The following is a 16,794-nucleotide window of genomic DNA, read 5'->3' on the forward strand; positions in this document are numbered from 1 at the left end:
TTACCTGCTCTCCACCGAGTGTCTGGAGAATTTTGATGTTCCCATCCTCCATCTTGTAGATGACGACCTGGCCTGTATGATTGTATCGAGGCTGTCCAGCGACATAGAGCACATCTCCAGGGACAGTGGCAGAGTTCACTGTGTAACCTAACCAAAGAGAGATCCCAGATGTGTACCCGGACCCCTAAAGTCCTTTGTAATATAGTATGAATTACTTTAGATGGTTAGGCTAATCATTTTTATATTTTTTTTTGCATTTTGTGCTGGTGAGAAGCCTTTAATGTGCTCCTTCTTCCTATCACACCTGAATGGCTCTGCCATGATAATTTCCCCCAAACCAAGTTTTTCATTTTTTACAGATGCAAATGATACAACAGTGATGACAGAGAAGGGGGAAAAAGGTACCTGCATGCACTTGTGCACAGTCATGCACACTCACACACACCTTGAAACCCTCCAATCACCATTGTGGAGCAAATAAATTACATTTTATTTAGATCGGTGATTCTCAACCTGTGGTCACGATCCCTTTGGGGGTTGCATGACTCTTTCACAGGGCTCGTCTAAGATCATCAGAAAACACAAATATTTACATTATGATCCATAACAGTAGCAAAGTTACAGTTATGAAATAGCAATGAAAATAATTTTACAGTTGGGGGTCCCCACAACATGAGGAACTGTATTAAAGGGTCACAGCATTAGGAAGGTTGAGAACTACTGATCTAGATACAAGTGTCTATACTATCAACACTAATCGTTTTATGTACTTGGATGACAGAAAATATAATCCCTTCCTGCATTGCTAACCATGTTTTTAAACTGTAATTTTATATGGTTAAAGGTTGTTTGTCTGAGTTGTATGATAGAGGTATTGCCAACTTCCTGGCCATTTGCTGATGGACTAATGGAATTTAGGTGTTTTGTTGTTGTTGTTTTATTTTTTGTTTGTTTGAGCATTTTTGTACTATGCTTGAGATAACAAAAAGCAAGTTTGAGGACTTTTTTTCCTTCTTTTGAATATTTTTGACAATAAATTTCAAATAATAGATTACAGGATCAGTGTTTCTCATTCTTACAATGTGAGGTGAGCCACTTCCAGGACATCACTACTAGGGTTATTCCATGAACTAAACCTTCTCAAGCATTGTGTGTGAGTACCATGATTTATAGTTGTGGGTGCTGTGGGATGTTCTGTATGGCAAATGTGTTGCTGATTAGTCAATAAATAAAACACTGATTGGCCATTGGCTAGGCAGGAAGTGTAGGCAGGACAAGGAGGAGAATAAAGCTGGAAAGTGGAAGGCTGAGTCAGAGAGACACTGCCAGCCACCACGATGAGAAACAGCATGTGAAGATGCCGGTAAGCCACGAGCCATGTGGCAAGGTATAGATGAATGGAAATGGATTAATTTAAGCTGTAAGAACAGTTAGCAAGAAGCCTGCCTCGGCCATACAGTTTGTAACCAATATAAGTCTCTGTGTTTACTTGGTCGGGTCTGACGGCTGTGGGACTGGCAGGTGAGAGAGATTTGTCCTGACTGTGGGCCAGGCAGGAAAACTCTAGCTACATGTGGGTGTTTTGAATAACACAGTTCTTTGCTGTGATTTTTAACTCTTTTTTAATTAACACTGAGTTTTTTTTTTTCACACATCTACTCATCTCATTTTTCATGCTCTGTAAAATTTTCTTTTACCTGCTTCTGTTTTCATCTACATATATTATGTTATGTAGACTTTTCTCATGAGCCCTGCAATTTTTTTGCCACATCCACTTAAGGTTTAAGAACACCTTGTTCTAGTTCAGTCAGAATCATCTTGTTATGACAAAGCTAGCTCATGCATGGGTCGATCTGATCATGGGCTCTGTGTCATCATGCATCCTGCGCATGGCCAAGCACTCATCACAGGTGTCTCCGTTGATTTAGCTCACTCACCAGGAATACACGGACAACTCCCAAGTTTGGCATTACCTTATCTATTTGTAAACACGTATAGCAAATTTTTCATACCATTGTTGGGCATTCACTCCTTTTTTTTGAGGCTATAAGTCCGTCTTTTTAGCTATAAGTCCATCTCTGCAGAGATGGAAAGACTCACAAAATAATGGTAAAGTCACTATTGAGATATGTAGTGGCTCTTCAGATAGTCATAGCCTTGATGGCCTGGGAAGTTTCTCAGATGTTATTAAAATGAACATGATGTTTTGAGTGTCTTGATTGTGGGAGCCCGTTCTCGGGTTCCTCGTGGCTTTACCCAGCATGTCCGCGTAGAGGATGATTAGGACCACGGGCCTGAGTGCAGGTGTCTGGGATGGTCTGCACTTGGCTGTGCTGGGGGAGGAGGTCTTTTGCTCCACCCCTTGGCGTCTCTATAAAAACCCTGGGGCAGAGACAGTCGGGGCCGTTGGACTAGGTTCCAGGCCCTCTCGAGGCTATCCTTTATTTTCTATCTGTTTATCTCCGTGATATTCTCCGCAATAAATCTTTCTATCTAATATTTCCTGCTGCTCGCACTCAAGAAAACTCTGGGGAACTGTGGGGGTGGTGGGTAAACGTCCTACACTTGATATACATGATTTTGAGGGGAGTTCTGGATCAAATGCATAACAAACCCTCCCAAGAGGTCACTCCTGGCCAGTTAGGAAAAGAGCTTGAATTGTGGCTTTAGGTCAGATTACTATTATTTTCTGAAGGAAAAATAGTTTTGCTTTTTGTATCTGTAGAGAATGGAGCTAAATCAATGGATAACTCTTGCTACCCATATGCTTGAGTTCTGCGGAAGGAAGCAATGCTCTCATAGTTAGAAGTGGCTTATTCCTGGAGTAGAAGACACGCATAGTTCAAAAAGTCACAGAGAACCACTTCCAACTGTAAAAGAGGTCATATTTTTAATTTAATTAGTAAATATTTTACTATAAGTTAAATAATTGTTTTTTGTACAAATAATATGTTTTTATAAGTGCTAAGGGAACAAAATCGGTCAGGCATATTATCCTTTGTGAATTTTTTCATCTGTTTTCATACCTTCATCCTCCTTTACGAAGGATGAGTATTGTCTAGTTTCATACCTTCTGGGAAGAAGCAAGAGCCTTGGTGATGGAGTAGGAAATGAATGGCTGATCTTCATTTTGTGCCTTTAGCTCACTTCCTGTTCCTTTAGAGTGTGTCAGGCATGATCAGAACATAGCACGGATGTATGAGAACAAAGTACGGATGAAGGGGACAGAGTTCGGGCTCCCCCACAGTCTCACCACCACACTCAAAATGCAATATGGCTAAGCACATACTGAGGCAGGTTAGGGGGTGAGAAGAATTTGGGTGGATGACTCTGTCCTGAAAGGGGTGTTCATGCTACATTTCCCACTGCCTCCTTTTCATTGATGAACACATATTTCCACAGAGGGCTGGCCTCTCATTTTGCCCTCTTTGTAAGATTTCACATGGCCTCACTGGTTGCTTTTCACCCAGATTTCAGAGCAGTGAACTCAGTCTCTCTATAATTTTACAATACCCACAACAAAATATTTGAAAGCCTTATTTCAGATTTGAAAAAAAATATTTGGGGGTGGGTTAGGGGAAGCATATGAAAGACACCTTACACCTATTAGACACCTGTTGGTAAATGTCTTATATCTTAACTTTTGACTAAGGTAATGAAATGAACAGAAAATACATTAATATACGATAGACCACATATGCAAATTTATCTTTTCTTATGCATAGAGGAGCCACAAATATGCACATTTATTTACATATATTTGCATATATACGTTGTCAACAAGTAATTTTTCCAGTTTCATTGAATTGTAAATGATAAAAGGGGCCATGGAAAGAAGTAAGGCTATTTTGATGTTTTCTTATGTGTAGTACAATCTTTAAAATTTAAGTCATTTAAGCATGCTTTAATCAACCATTGACTCAAACTTTAGGGGAATAACAGACTTAGGACTTTGTTTGATTTAAAGAATTTGATTGTAGAATCCTAACCTAGACTACCAAAAATACAGCACTGTTAAATTAATAATTAGAATAAGTGAATATAGGGGGTAGTGACCATGTCAAACTCATTTGTTTTCTTCATTCAGTCTTTTTGTCTAAATGCTTAGTTGTAATAGGATCAGTGCTAGAAACTGTATTATTTAACAAACCTGTATTAGTTTTCTACTGATGCTATAACAAATTACTATAAACTTGATGGCTTACCATGTACATTCCAAATGTCTTACTGTGCAATTCTGTAAGTTACAAGTCCTACATAGCTCTCCCTGCACTACAGTAAGAAGCAAGTGGGGGCTATGCCTTCCTGGAGACTGTGGAGAGAACACGTTTCTTTGTCCTTTGTGATCTAGAGATCACATATGTTCCTACCTCCTCCTCCTCCATTACCAGCAACACTGCATCTCTCTGGCCATCTCCTACAATTCTATCTCCCTCTAAACACATCTAGGAAAGATTTTTCTGATTTCATCACTTGATTATATTGAACTATGGCAATATGTACTGGCTGGTTTTGTGTGTCAACCTGACACAAGCTAGACTTATCAAAGAGGAAGGAGCCTCGGCTGAGAAAATGTCTCCATGAGATCCAACTGTAAGGCATGTTCACAACTAGTGGTCAATGGAGGTGGGGCAGCCCATGATGGGTGGTGCCACCCTGGGCTGGTGGTCCTGGGTCTATAAAAAAAAGCAGTCTGAGCAAGCCAGAGGAAGCAAGCCAATGCTTTCATGGCCTCTGCATCAGCTCCTGCCTCCAGGATCCTGCCCTATTGGAGTTCCTGTCCTGACTTCCTTTGGTGATGAACAGTGATGTCTAAGTGTAAGCTGAACAAACCCTTTCCTCCCCAACTTGCTTTTTGGTCATGGTGTTTTGTCACAGCAATAGAAACCCTAAGACAAAATATATCCAAGGATAATCTATCTCAGGATCCCTCATAAAGTTACAATTGGAAAGTCCTTTTTGCCTCATAAAGTAACACATTAATAGGTCCATGGATTAGGGCCTAGACATTGAATTTGTTTTTTGTTTGTTTGTTTTTGGCTAGGGTCTTAAAGTGAATTTCTGGCAATGAAGAGAGATCCTTTCTGTGGCTCTGCAAACACACAATCGACTGTCTTTCATAGGAATTATAATAATTTACATTTATAAATCCATCCATTATTATCTATAATTGTTCTATCTAGGGCAGAAAGAAGCTTTAGGTTAAACTGGCTTTTGAGTCCAAGGTTTTCTGCATATAACAATCTCACAGAATCTTAGGTTATGAAGAACTTCAGACACTATCTGAGCTAAGCGCCCCCGCTCCCCCACTTCTGTCAATTCTCTGTCTTAGCCCACAGCATACCCAGTGAGATTGCTTGTTTCTTCATTGTTTCTCATCCAGAACAATGGTCTGCCTCATCCATTTTGTCATTTTAAATTTGTCTAATATGTTTGGCACAACATAGGCACTCTGGATTTGTGAGTGCTTTCCCAATTAGCCCAGAGTCAGGTATTTTCATACAGGGAACACTCCTGTAAGAATCAGGTGACCTGACTGGTGTGTCAGAGCTGCTAGTGGTAACTGGAGCACAATTGTCCTGTTCTCTGATGATTAATTTAGAAAGCAGATTAAGCATGCCTCTCACCATGACAGACACAGTATGAAGCATGAGCTCAGCCCTGGCACCATCACCCATTCTCAGCTGTTTCAAAGACACACAGTACACTTCCTTTCCCAGCTTCCAATTTCTTTGAGATTTGGAGGAAGGTGGGCTTGTGTCAGGGAATTCATTTCCACATCTGTCTGCTCTAAATCACCTTTTACTAGAGTAAAAGACTAAGCTGTCTTTGTCATTTGGGCTTTGACTTGTTCAGGCCGGTTTGTTTTCTGGTAGGAGGAGAGCGGGATGTCTTCTGCTGCTTGCTGTTAGGTGTTTCGACAGCAGAGACCCAAACTCTAAAGCCCTGCCTCCTCTGCAGCTGTCAGGAGTGCTCTGAGGAAGAAGAGATGTGGAGGTACCCCAGAACTTGGTATTTTCCTCATAAGATAGAAAGAAACTAGGATTTAGACAGAAAAAGCCTTGCCTCCAGGATCAAAAGTTCCTTGAAAGAATGCTGCGATAGTAAAATGGGGGATATTTCAAGACCAAGGTGTTTGCTTTATCTCTGTACCCCAATGCTGAGAATATTGGCAGGACAAGAAAGGACCTAAGGACAAGTATGCTAAGTGGGAATAGGGGAACAGCATTGGGGGTCCTTTCCATTTTCTTTCTTTCTTTCTTTCTTTCTTTCTTTCTTTCTTTCTTTCTTTCTTTCTTTCTTTCTTTCTTTCTTTTTTTTGGGGGGGTTTTTCGAGACAGGGTTTCTCTGTGTAGTTTTGGTGCCTTTCCTGGAACTCACTTTGTAGCCCAGGCTGGCCTCAAACTCACAGAGATCCGCCTGCCTCTGCCTCCCGAGTGCTGGGATTAAAGGCGTGTGCCACCACCGCCTGGCATCCTTTCCGTTTTTGTTTAGGCCTCCCACCTGTTTCCTGTGCCTTCACAGTGATGAGAGGCCCTCACCGACAACCCCCACCCCACCCAGTTGGTTCTGAGCCTGGTATAGATCCTGAATAAGGCAACGACAAACATGTGTCCCATCTCCTTATTCCCAGAATTTTACTGAATGTGACTAGAAGAAGCTATAGATACAAACTAGAATAGAATCAAAGAAGAAACTATGATAAAGCAGTTGAAATTTTTCTTTCACAATGAGAACTTGTAGAAAGAAATTAAGGATATATATTATGCAGGCCATGTCAAGGTTTTTCTAACCTCATTTTTCTGTCTACCGGGTCCAAAGTTCTTCTGGTTTTATAGGAAATATCGGACACAGGGGGCACTCTTAGACAGCACTCAGTGTCAGCTAACACTGTTCCTTGCACTTGTCCAACACCTCAGCAGGCGCTGAGCTAATGACCTCCAGTTTCTATGACTTTGACTCGCTAAGGCTGCTCAGAAGTCTGAAACCTTTCCCGAATCTTTTAAAACACCGGGGAAAACAATGTTATGGAAAAAAAAAAAATCATGTGAACATTTCTTTTGAAGACGCTTCTAGCAGTTGCATCCAAGCCTTACCTAAATAAGAAGCAAGAGGTTCGTTCATTTTGGCAGGCTCAGGTTGAAAGGTGGTGTTCTGAGGGATGACAATCTGGTTAGCCTTCTGCATGACGACAGTTCCGTTCCAATCATAGGCCCCCACTGCTCCAAGCATGACCCAGTCCTAATGTATGAGACAGAGAGCAATAAAATGGTATTGGCAAACACTTCGGTAGCACTAACCATATGATAGGAATGGTCCAAAGTGCTTTATAAAAATTAATTCATATAGTACTAAAAACAACTTTCTTCGCAAGAACACAATATTACAATCTCTATTTTAAGCCAGATGGTGGTGGTCCACGCCTTTTATCTCAGTACCTAGGAAGAGGCAAAGGTGGGTGGATCCTTGAGTTCTAGACTAGCATGGTCTACAGAGCGAGTTCCAGGACAACCAGGCCTATATAGAGAAACCCTGTCTTGAAAACAAACAAAAAGCAAGCAAACAACAAACAAACAAACAAGAAAGCAAAATCCCAATTTTAATTAAAAAGGAAGCTGGGGTACACTATGTAACTTCCACATTGAAATGTCAATAACCCTGTATAAGGGCCATGATGTCTTCTCTTCTTGCCTTTCTATATTGTTCTGGACACACACACACACACACACACACACACACACACACACACTCCTACATCTTAGTCTTCTAAGGAATATTAACATGACCAATGAATACCTTAACACTGAGAAAAAGATTCCACATTTTAAACAAATGTCTTAAGTCTTTCATTTCATTAGGTGCACAATTCCATTCAGCAGAGCTCAGACTGTCTGGTTCACAACTATTAACTGGTAAAATATAGAAGCTGTGTGACATAGTCTCCTAATAAGAAGCTTGTGAGATGCCGTTTTCTCCATTTGGATTAGACATCACAACCACAGCCTGCAGAGCTGCCCCTCAACATAAACTTCAAAGCAATGTTACACAATTAATGGCTGGGCATTGCTTGCAGGGAAATTTTGCAGGAAAGATATTGCTTTCCTGGACATGATCAACGTACCTGTGAATAATGAGCACTGAAACCGGTCTGAGACATTTCCATCTCAAAGGATGCTGCGGACTGGTCAGCTGTAGCTACAATGTGAGAAAGATAACACAGTAAGTGACTGCCAATGTCTTTTAGGCTGCCAATGGTCTGCTGGACACAGAAGTGCTGGAATCTGGGGACCTGCCAAGCAGAACTATGGAACGTATTAGGGCACTATCAGCCATGTACTTCTCAACCAAAACTCCTAGACAAGGTTAAACACAAGACAGAGGTTACTGAAAGGACTCTTCTTCCATTCTTAAGCATTGGCTTCCCATCCTTGCTGAGGGAACGATGATCTACTTGCTTGCAGAGAGTTTATTTGGTCTTAAGAATGAGTTAAAATTAACATAGTTTTAGCCAAGTCAGCCTGACTGTCTGTTCTGGACTGTAGCTGACTGTGATTCCTTGGTGCTTTGGAAAGCTGAACTACAGTAAGAGTCAACTGTCTTGTCTACTTGGTCTGGGAACCCTATCAGAGCTAAATTTGATACCCTACAGGGCTAACAAAACTTTACTCGTGTATTTAAAGAGATTCTCAGCTCATCAGTCCCACCTACACTTCAGGCCCTATATCCTCTCTAGGAGCCACTGTTTGATAGAGTTGAAGGATCCCAGTGCATGTTGGTCTTAATACTGGATGTGGGGATCATTCATCTCAGGAGGTGACTTTTTCACATAGCTCTCATTTGTGTCCCATCTAAGTCTATATTTTTAAAGAAACTTTATATTTTTAAAACATCAATTTTAAAGCTCATTGCTAAAGTCCAGACAAGTTAGAGCATTGTATGGAGTTGCACTCTTCTCAAAATATTTACAGACCAGAAGCCACAGTTTCCTGGGGGAACTGAGGGAATGTTGATCTACTTGCTTCCAGGGAGTCACTGGTTTACTTGGTCTTAAAATAAGTTAAAAATAACACATAATTTTGGCCAAGTCAGCCTGTCTGTCAATTGATTCATGTGAATCATTAAACTTGTGAAATTAAACATGTTTACTATTTATTTAGTGGCATAAAAACTATTAAAAAATGCATCTGCAATTGAATTTTTATAGGGCTAGATTAAATGTGGCAAGCGATCAAGAATCTGAATCTATCATTTTAATCCCTTATTCAAATTGCCCTTTAAATGACTAAGATGCATTTTACCTCAAATTAAAATGTGTTTTTGATACATAATGATTTAAGCTACTTCCACGCCTATTTTTGCAGGACGGATAGCAAGGACATCGTAGTAGACACCAGCCTCGCTCACCCTCTGCTGATGTTGTGTTTTCAAATGAGAACAGAGGAAGGAACTCCGTGGCATTCTGCATGCTACATTAGCATCATGATAATAGCCTAGCCACATGCTCTTTCTCATATTCTCACTTTCAACCTGTCCCTGACAGGCTGATGTGGAGTAAACCTACCACTCTGCCTCTTGCACTATGTCTGGTTGGGAATGTGAGCATTGTCCCCTGGAAGCTGATAAGAAAGGGAGATTCCTATCTTTTCCTGATCTGTTTAGTCAACTCCTGAGCATGCCTGACTCACTAGGTGGCACTGTCCTTGGCCAACCAGACTGTCATAATTGTAGCTATTTACCATCTAAAACAAATACTGACAGGAAATGGAGATTTCCCAAATGACAGGGGAAAAAGCCTTTTGTGATCTCATTATGAAAATAACGAGACCTAGTATACTGGAAGCGCCGCTGTAAAATGCCAGTACCAGGGAAGTTGAGGCAAGAGGATCAAGGCTAGAGAAACTTTGCCTTGAAAAGGAAAACAAAAACAGAACCGGAAACAAAACAGACAACCCCCATGACTTTAGTCTTGATAGAGCAGCATTAAGATGTAGAGAGAAAATTTTAATCTTTGGAGAGTTTCATAAAGTGATTTCAATTATTTCAATATAGAGATTTATTGAAGCATTTGGACATTCTAGTGAGGAACTTTAACTGTGATTTGGTAAGGTTATAAAGAATCTTAAAATGTCATTTCAGGCAAAATGAACCACGTCCCTTACAATGCAGGTCACATTTGGCCAGTTCTAGGTTATATTTGCCTGCTGACTTAGAGAGTAGTTAGAAATGGCACTTACTATGTTTAACTGACTAGTCTAATAGCAATTTTTAAAAAACCAACTCATATAAGTAACATTATACAGACCAAACAGGTTGTATTTAGAAATTTATATGTGTACAGCTATACATATGTGCATCGCAATAATATTCATGAACAAGGAGGCCATGGATTTGAAGGAGAGTGGGAGAGTTATATGAGAGGGGTTTTGAGGGAGAAAAGGAAACAGAGGAATGCTGTGGTTATATTACAGTCTAAAACAACAAAACAAAACAAAAACAAGCAAAAAACTCAACCCTTTACAGACTCTTTCTTGGCCTGTGTTGTTAAAAGTTAAAAGTGCACGGTAATTTAGAAGACCATTCATATTAAATCTAGACAAGCATGGCCTGGCCTATTGCTAAATAACATCTCCATGGCTATTGAGAGACCAAAGCCATGGAACAGTGACTTGGATTCAGAACACAGGACAGCGGAGCCATTCAGAAACGGCTATGATTCAAGTGTTCTGTCTCTGGAGGCAGAAGACAAAAAGGGAGTCAGAGAAACTCCTTCTGCCTGGAAAGCCAGTCCTCGTCACCCTCAGAGGGAATCCAAGCTTCTGAGCACTGAGTGGGACTCAGATCCAAAGCAACGGGGTGAGCAAAGCCATTTCATTGTCTCTGAAAGAGGGTCCCTGTGCGAGCAGGAAGCGGTGAGCATGGCGCCGTGCACTGTGCATAACAGACTATCGCGAGACACGCTGAGATTGGGTGTATTTTTATATGCATGAATATGTGTGTGCTGGCTTGCAAAGCAAAACGTTTGTTTTCAGGGGCTACTCAAGAAATGTTGAAAACCATTGCTTCACATCATTTTCTTGAACTAGAGGTATAGGGAAGCTGTAGAGCAGTTGTCCAGCATATATAAGGCCCTGGGTTCAGTCCTCAGCGCGCATGCGCGCACACACATTTTTTTTTTTTTTCTTGTTTATTGGATACTTGCTCAAAACTGTCTACCCTTTTTAAAGTCATGTCTCATCCTCACATTCTCTTTCATTTGTAATTAACAGGTTCTGTCAGGGATAGCAAGATAGAACTTTTCACAACTACACAAGCGACATTTTCATCGGGCCCCCTTGAAGACAGTCAATAGGACTGGGGTGCCCCAGAAGGACCTAAGAATTCTCTGTGGTTTCTGCGGGGATCTGGGGTCTGAGTCCTGAGTCTCCAGACCTTCAAAAATTCAAAGAAGACTTTATGATTCAAAGGACATGAGTTCCAAAGTAGTTTGTTACTGGACACCTTCCACCTAAGGGACTAGCATTGTTCAGTAGCTTCAACAGACTGTTACCGCTGAAAAAGTCAAAGAAAAATCTTCAAAGAGGTGGCATGATTAGACAACCACAGTAGATGAAGTTTTGCAACCCAAGGACTCGAGGCAAAACTCCATGAAGATCTTTACAAATGTGCATAAAGCAAATCGCAGAGGGAATGAACACAGAAATGATTGCATCAGAACACTGTCCTAGCAGCCCTAAGGAAACAGAGACACAGTCAGAAAATAAAAGTTGAGCTAGTGGCGCTTCATTCTAAACTTGTGTCACCGAAAAGGAACAAGGCATGCTGAGGCATTTGGTTTCTTACATATGTCAATGCTGACCACCATGTCCACTAGCTCTCCTGGGCATCATAGCAGCCTGACAATAACTGCTTCTAGCAGACACAGCTCTCTGTAAAGTAGCTTCATGACAGATACATATAGCAGAGATTTCTTCCCTGATGGCTACTGCACACAGTGAACATGAGTTAGTAGTGTGCTGAGAATACCCCAAACCCATCATATTAAATTTGAATTTTAGAAGCAACAGGCAGCATTAGGAAAGATAGTCATACCTTCCAAGGCAAATATCCTTTCTCCTAGAGCTTTAACAATAGTGACCAGGGCCAACTCATCTGAAACATTGAAGAAGTGCTTTTCAGTGGGCTCGCTGGCGATTGATTTTATTTCCTCCACAAATTTTTCAGTGCTTAAGTTCCCTCGGTTATAGTGGCCAAGGATCTAGGGTATAACAAAAATGGCAAGAACACATTTTAACTTCTAAATGTTAAATAAATATCTCAAACATATATATTCAGTGAACAAGAACATTTAGGTTATCTTATCATGTGATAATGTTTTGTACTTATGGGAATACTTATGGAAGAGAAGCTGTCTGAGTACATGGTTTTCCTAATATTGATTCATATGAATATTTATCTTATTTTTCATTATGTCTGTGTGTGTCTGTGTATGTGCACCTGTGTGCAGGTTCCCTTGAGGCCGAGGGATGAAGTCTTCCTGGAGTTGGAGTTACTGGCAGAGGTGAGCTGCCTGACATGGGTTCTGAGAAGCAGCCTTGGGTCCCCTACAAAAGCAGTACATGATATTAACCACTGAGCATCTCCCCATCCCTATATACTGGTTCTTAAAACCACGGTTGAGGTGGGAAAATGAAAATCTTTCTTCTTATGCACTCCCATGATGCTGTGTAACAGCTATAGCTTTGAAATCCGACAGTTCAAAAGAAATGTTATAATTTCTATATGACTGTGGTATGGTTGCAGCTACTAACATGGCCATCTTCTGGCAGAGCAACCAGTGAGGGAGTTATGGAAATGTTTTGTATGTTTGTGTACCTAAGTGTATATATATTATACATGTGTGCATGCACACGTGTGTGCATATGTGTATTTTTTCTTAGAGACTTGTGAAAGCTCTGCATATATTCTGGAGTGAAGACTTTTATATTTGTTTCATTTTTTTATGAGAAGTTTTAAATTTTCATGAAATCATACTAATCATGCTTCTTCTTTAAGGTATGCACAATCTTGCCTGTTTAGTTTTAGTGTGAAAATATCCATGTTTGTGATAAATATGTAAATTTTAAACTAAAAATCCCCAATACAAAGATATGATCTAATTTTATATTTTAAAATTGCATAGCTATGTGAGTAATAGGAAGAAGATTCAAATAATATATTACTTTTTATTTCTGTTTATAATATTTTATATTTCCATCATTGATTTGCCCACATTTATTTAAAGGCCATTTTCTTTTATAATGAAAATGTCACTCTTGTAATAAAGCACATTTAATTTTTATTTCGTTACAAGTTACATTTGAAGATGACCAGTTCTTTTAAACATTCCTGTCTCCTTTATTATACTATCCCACTGAGAACAACTTAGATGTCTGTAAATAATGATGCATAAAATGAGGTTTAAGATGGTAGGCTACAAAATGGTATTTTGATTAAGATATATAGATATGTACTTACAAAAATGAGAAGAAACTCAAGTTACTGTTTACATAGTTCTTCTTATGACCTCTGGCAGATTTATTTGTTTCATATGATGAATAGTGTGCGAGCAACACTGTACAACTGAGGAACTCTGAGGCACACGAACTGTTCATGTGAGAATATGAGTCGTATCTGCTCCAGGCAGTAGGCTCACGGAGGCTTTGCATGATGTGCTTGCCCCTTTCCCTGGGGAACACCAGTGACCAGCACAGAGGAAATGTCCTATTTCCACACTGTAGGACATCAAGCCAACTCCTCACTCTTCACTCTTAAGACCTCATCCATCCAGCCCACCCTAGCTCTTTCACACGTTAATGTGCTTAAAATGAATGACACATGAGTATCTGGGAAGGACCGACCAACCGTTCTTTGGGGAAGCCTGTGTCTAAGGAAACCTGGAGCTGTTGACAAGGTAGCCTGTGCATGACTTAGGTTCTGTTCGATTTTCATTTATAAAGTCACTCTTCCTACTATGATACCCAGACTTTGCATAGAATGGTCTAGGCAGGAACTTCACAAATTATTACAGAAAACAAAAACTAAATTCCTAGCTATTGTGATGAAAAGCCAGGGCAAACACTATATGTGGCTAGCCTCTGAAAAGAGACCCCTGGCACTGTGTTGCTCATTAGCTATGTGATGGAGGAGAATTAGTGGAGGTGGAGGCGGCAGAGAGATGTTAGGTAGGGAGGCAAAACTGAAAGGCCATGCTCTCACAACATTGAACAAATACCCTACCTCATTTAAGAAGAGCTATCAAGATGCCTTTCTTATAGTTGGATGTCTCGCTGAATCTGGTTGCAGGAGACAGTCTACAAGTTCTAAAGGAACCATACCCATGCATTTCCTGCTGAACATGGTTAGACTACTTTTTTCTTTTTTTATCAGTTTGGTAACCTATATGTTTAGATTCATTCAAATCCTGGATGATGTGGATTCCTCTGAGTTCCCCACTGATTTACTTAACTTATTCTACAGATCTTGTGACATCCTGGGATGATAAATCATCATTGCTCCTTTTTGATTCTTACCCAGCATGTTCTAGATTAACTATTGGATCAACATATTAACTCCCATTTAATTTAAAATTGCTGAAATTCAAAATATACTTAACACAAACTTAATAGCTGAGTTTTAGGGCGTGTGTAGTTGAAGTTGTTAATTGTGAAGTGAATGTTATCAGACATTTAGTGGTAAATATGAAAGGAGGGAGATAAGTAGATTTAACTAAGTAGGAAAAGTGCCCACAGGACATATGTAACGAGTAAGAATAAAGTGGATAACTACAATGTTGGAGAATATACTCAGAGATGCAGGATTTATGGGCTCCTACAGAGGTTTGAACCACCTTATGTCACAGATGAAAACAATGACAGAAGCCTATTGGGATCTTTCACCCCAGGGTTTGCTAACTTGTAAAAATGTTTTCTATGAAAACAAACAAAAAGTCAAATAATACACCTAATTTTTTAAGTATATCTCCAATCTGTTGAACTGAAGCATTTGAATTCTGCTAATATTTACCTGAAAAATGTAGTCAGAACTGAAATCTCCTTGAAGCAGATATGTCAGAGTAAATGTGCAATGCATTTATGTGCAGCATCATGCCTTTTATTTGAAAATATAAATGGAATGCTATGATCTTCACTGATGTCTCATTTACATTTGAGTGCAATAAGTAATTCACACCTCTCAGCCATTACGACCTAGGAGTAGAATCTGAATATCTAATAAGGCCTGATGGACCAGTCTAATATTCTCCACTGACAGAAACAGAGGACTAAAAGCCAACTCGTGGCCTCTCAAAATATGGAATTTTAACAGGAAATGTTTGAAGTTTTAAAACAGGGAACTTACATCACCAATATTTAATTCTCTTGGGGAGCTGTTTCCTGTCAAAACACGTTTCTGTGTTGATCAGAACCAAACAGTGAGGAAAAGATGCAGTAGACGGAATAGTCCAGACAGTAATTAAAATAACTGAGATAAAAGAATATTCCAGGCAGTAATTAAGATAGAACTTATATTTGTGTGAATATGTGCAGCATGAATAGAGATTCCTGAAGTCTTTCTGTGTTATGCACGGACGAGAAAAAGTAATACAAGTGTCTTGTTTTCCATTTTAGTCTCAAATAATATTTTTAAAAATAAATACGGTATAGCAGGGAAAAGAGACACAAAGTAGGAAAGGTAACTAATTATTAAGTGACATTTTCTTATTTTTTATTTATACAGATTTCAAGAGCAGTTTGATAATACCACACTGATTAAAATGGAAAACACATGAATATATGGTTCTCCATGAAGATGAATGGGATTTTGAAATCTATTTTTTACTAGATGAGAGGCAATGTATAACAATCAAATAGGACTCCAAATAGGCAAAGAGTTTAAGACAAGAAAAAACTGACTATGTCATCGGACATAATGCAAAACACAGAAAACACTTTTAAAAAGTTGCGCACTGTCTTTGTCTTTCCAGTGAAGTGTCCCTAATGCTGGTTGTGTGTGTGTGTGTGTGTGTGTGTGTGTGTGTGTGTGTGTGTGTGTGTGTGTGTGTGTGCTGAGTATTAAGTGATCCCATGAGGGAGGCAAGCAATCTCTGGCTGAACTACATCCTCAGCACCAATACTGTTAATTCTGATGATGCCTAATGCTGTTTGTGGCCTGCATCCATGGTACTTGGAATGCCAACTAGTCCTCAGGGGGAAGCAGAAAAATGAGACAATCTCTGATACTTATGTAATGTCTGGACCAAGTGAGCAAGCTCTGGCTTTACACACTGAAGAAAGAGATCAGCCATAGACTTAATGTCACTCGTTGTTTAGACATTGTCCTGAGTGAAGGCAAGACCATTTGAAACTATTCTCAACCATGAAATCATGAAATAGTTACATTTTCACAGCAGAAGGGGCAATAAAGAATTTGATGATAATTGGCAAGTGAAAATTTATAAAAGTAAGCAATAGGGATAATGAGAGAAACAATTAGATGTTTAGTGAATTTTTTTATATATCTTATACCCCAAATAAAATAAGAAAATGTTTCAGTCAGATATTATCACTTTATAACCCAATCGTCTTGTTTATAAAACGAGTGCCTTGGCCCTGGGAAGCTGTGAATCATGTCCTGAAACTTTTTTTCTGTGTGTAACCCCATCCCCCACTACTTATATCATTCATGCTTTTGAAAGAAAGATAAATTCATTGACTGGATGTTGAAAATTAATGCAGCTAATATTTGATTATTGTTTGT

At 39.6% G+C, this 16,794-nt stretch overlaps 1 protein-coding gene across 1 annotated transcript in view; it reads right to left on the reverse strand.

Annotated features, from left to right (window-relative positions):
* Itga1 (integrin subunit alpha 1) overlaps positions 1 to 16,794 on the reverse strand; it is a 146,578-nt gene that overhangs the window by 38,901 nt on the left and 90,883 nt on the right. Inside the window, exons 9-12 of the mRNA XM_052743314.1 lie at positions 12,091 to 12,256; positions 8,123 to 8,196; positions 7,098 to 7,242; positions 5 to 147 (exon numbers count right to left, since the gene is read on the reverse strand). Coding sequence (XP_052599274.1) covers positions 5 to 147; positions 7,098 to 7,242; positions 8,123 to 8,196; positions 12,091 to 12,256 — 528 coding nt within the window. The remainder of the gene's footprint in view (positions 1 to 4; positions 148 to 7,097; positions 7,243 to 8,122; positions 8,197 to 12,090; positions 12,257 to 16,794) is intronic.

The sequence above is a fragment of the Peromyscus californicus genome, unplaced genomic scaffold, assembly GCF_007827085.1.
Source record: "Peromyscus californicus insignis strain IS unplaced genomic scaffold, ASM782708v3 Scaffold_18__1_contigs__length_77618521, whole genome shotgun sequence".
In the NCBI taxonomy this organism is placed as follows: Eukaryota; Metazoa; Chordata; class Mammalia; order Rodentia; family Cricetidae; genus Peromyscus; species Peromyscus californicus.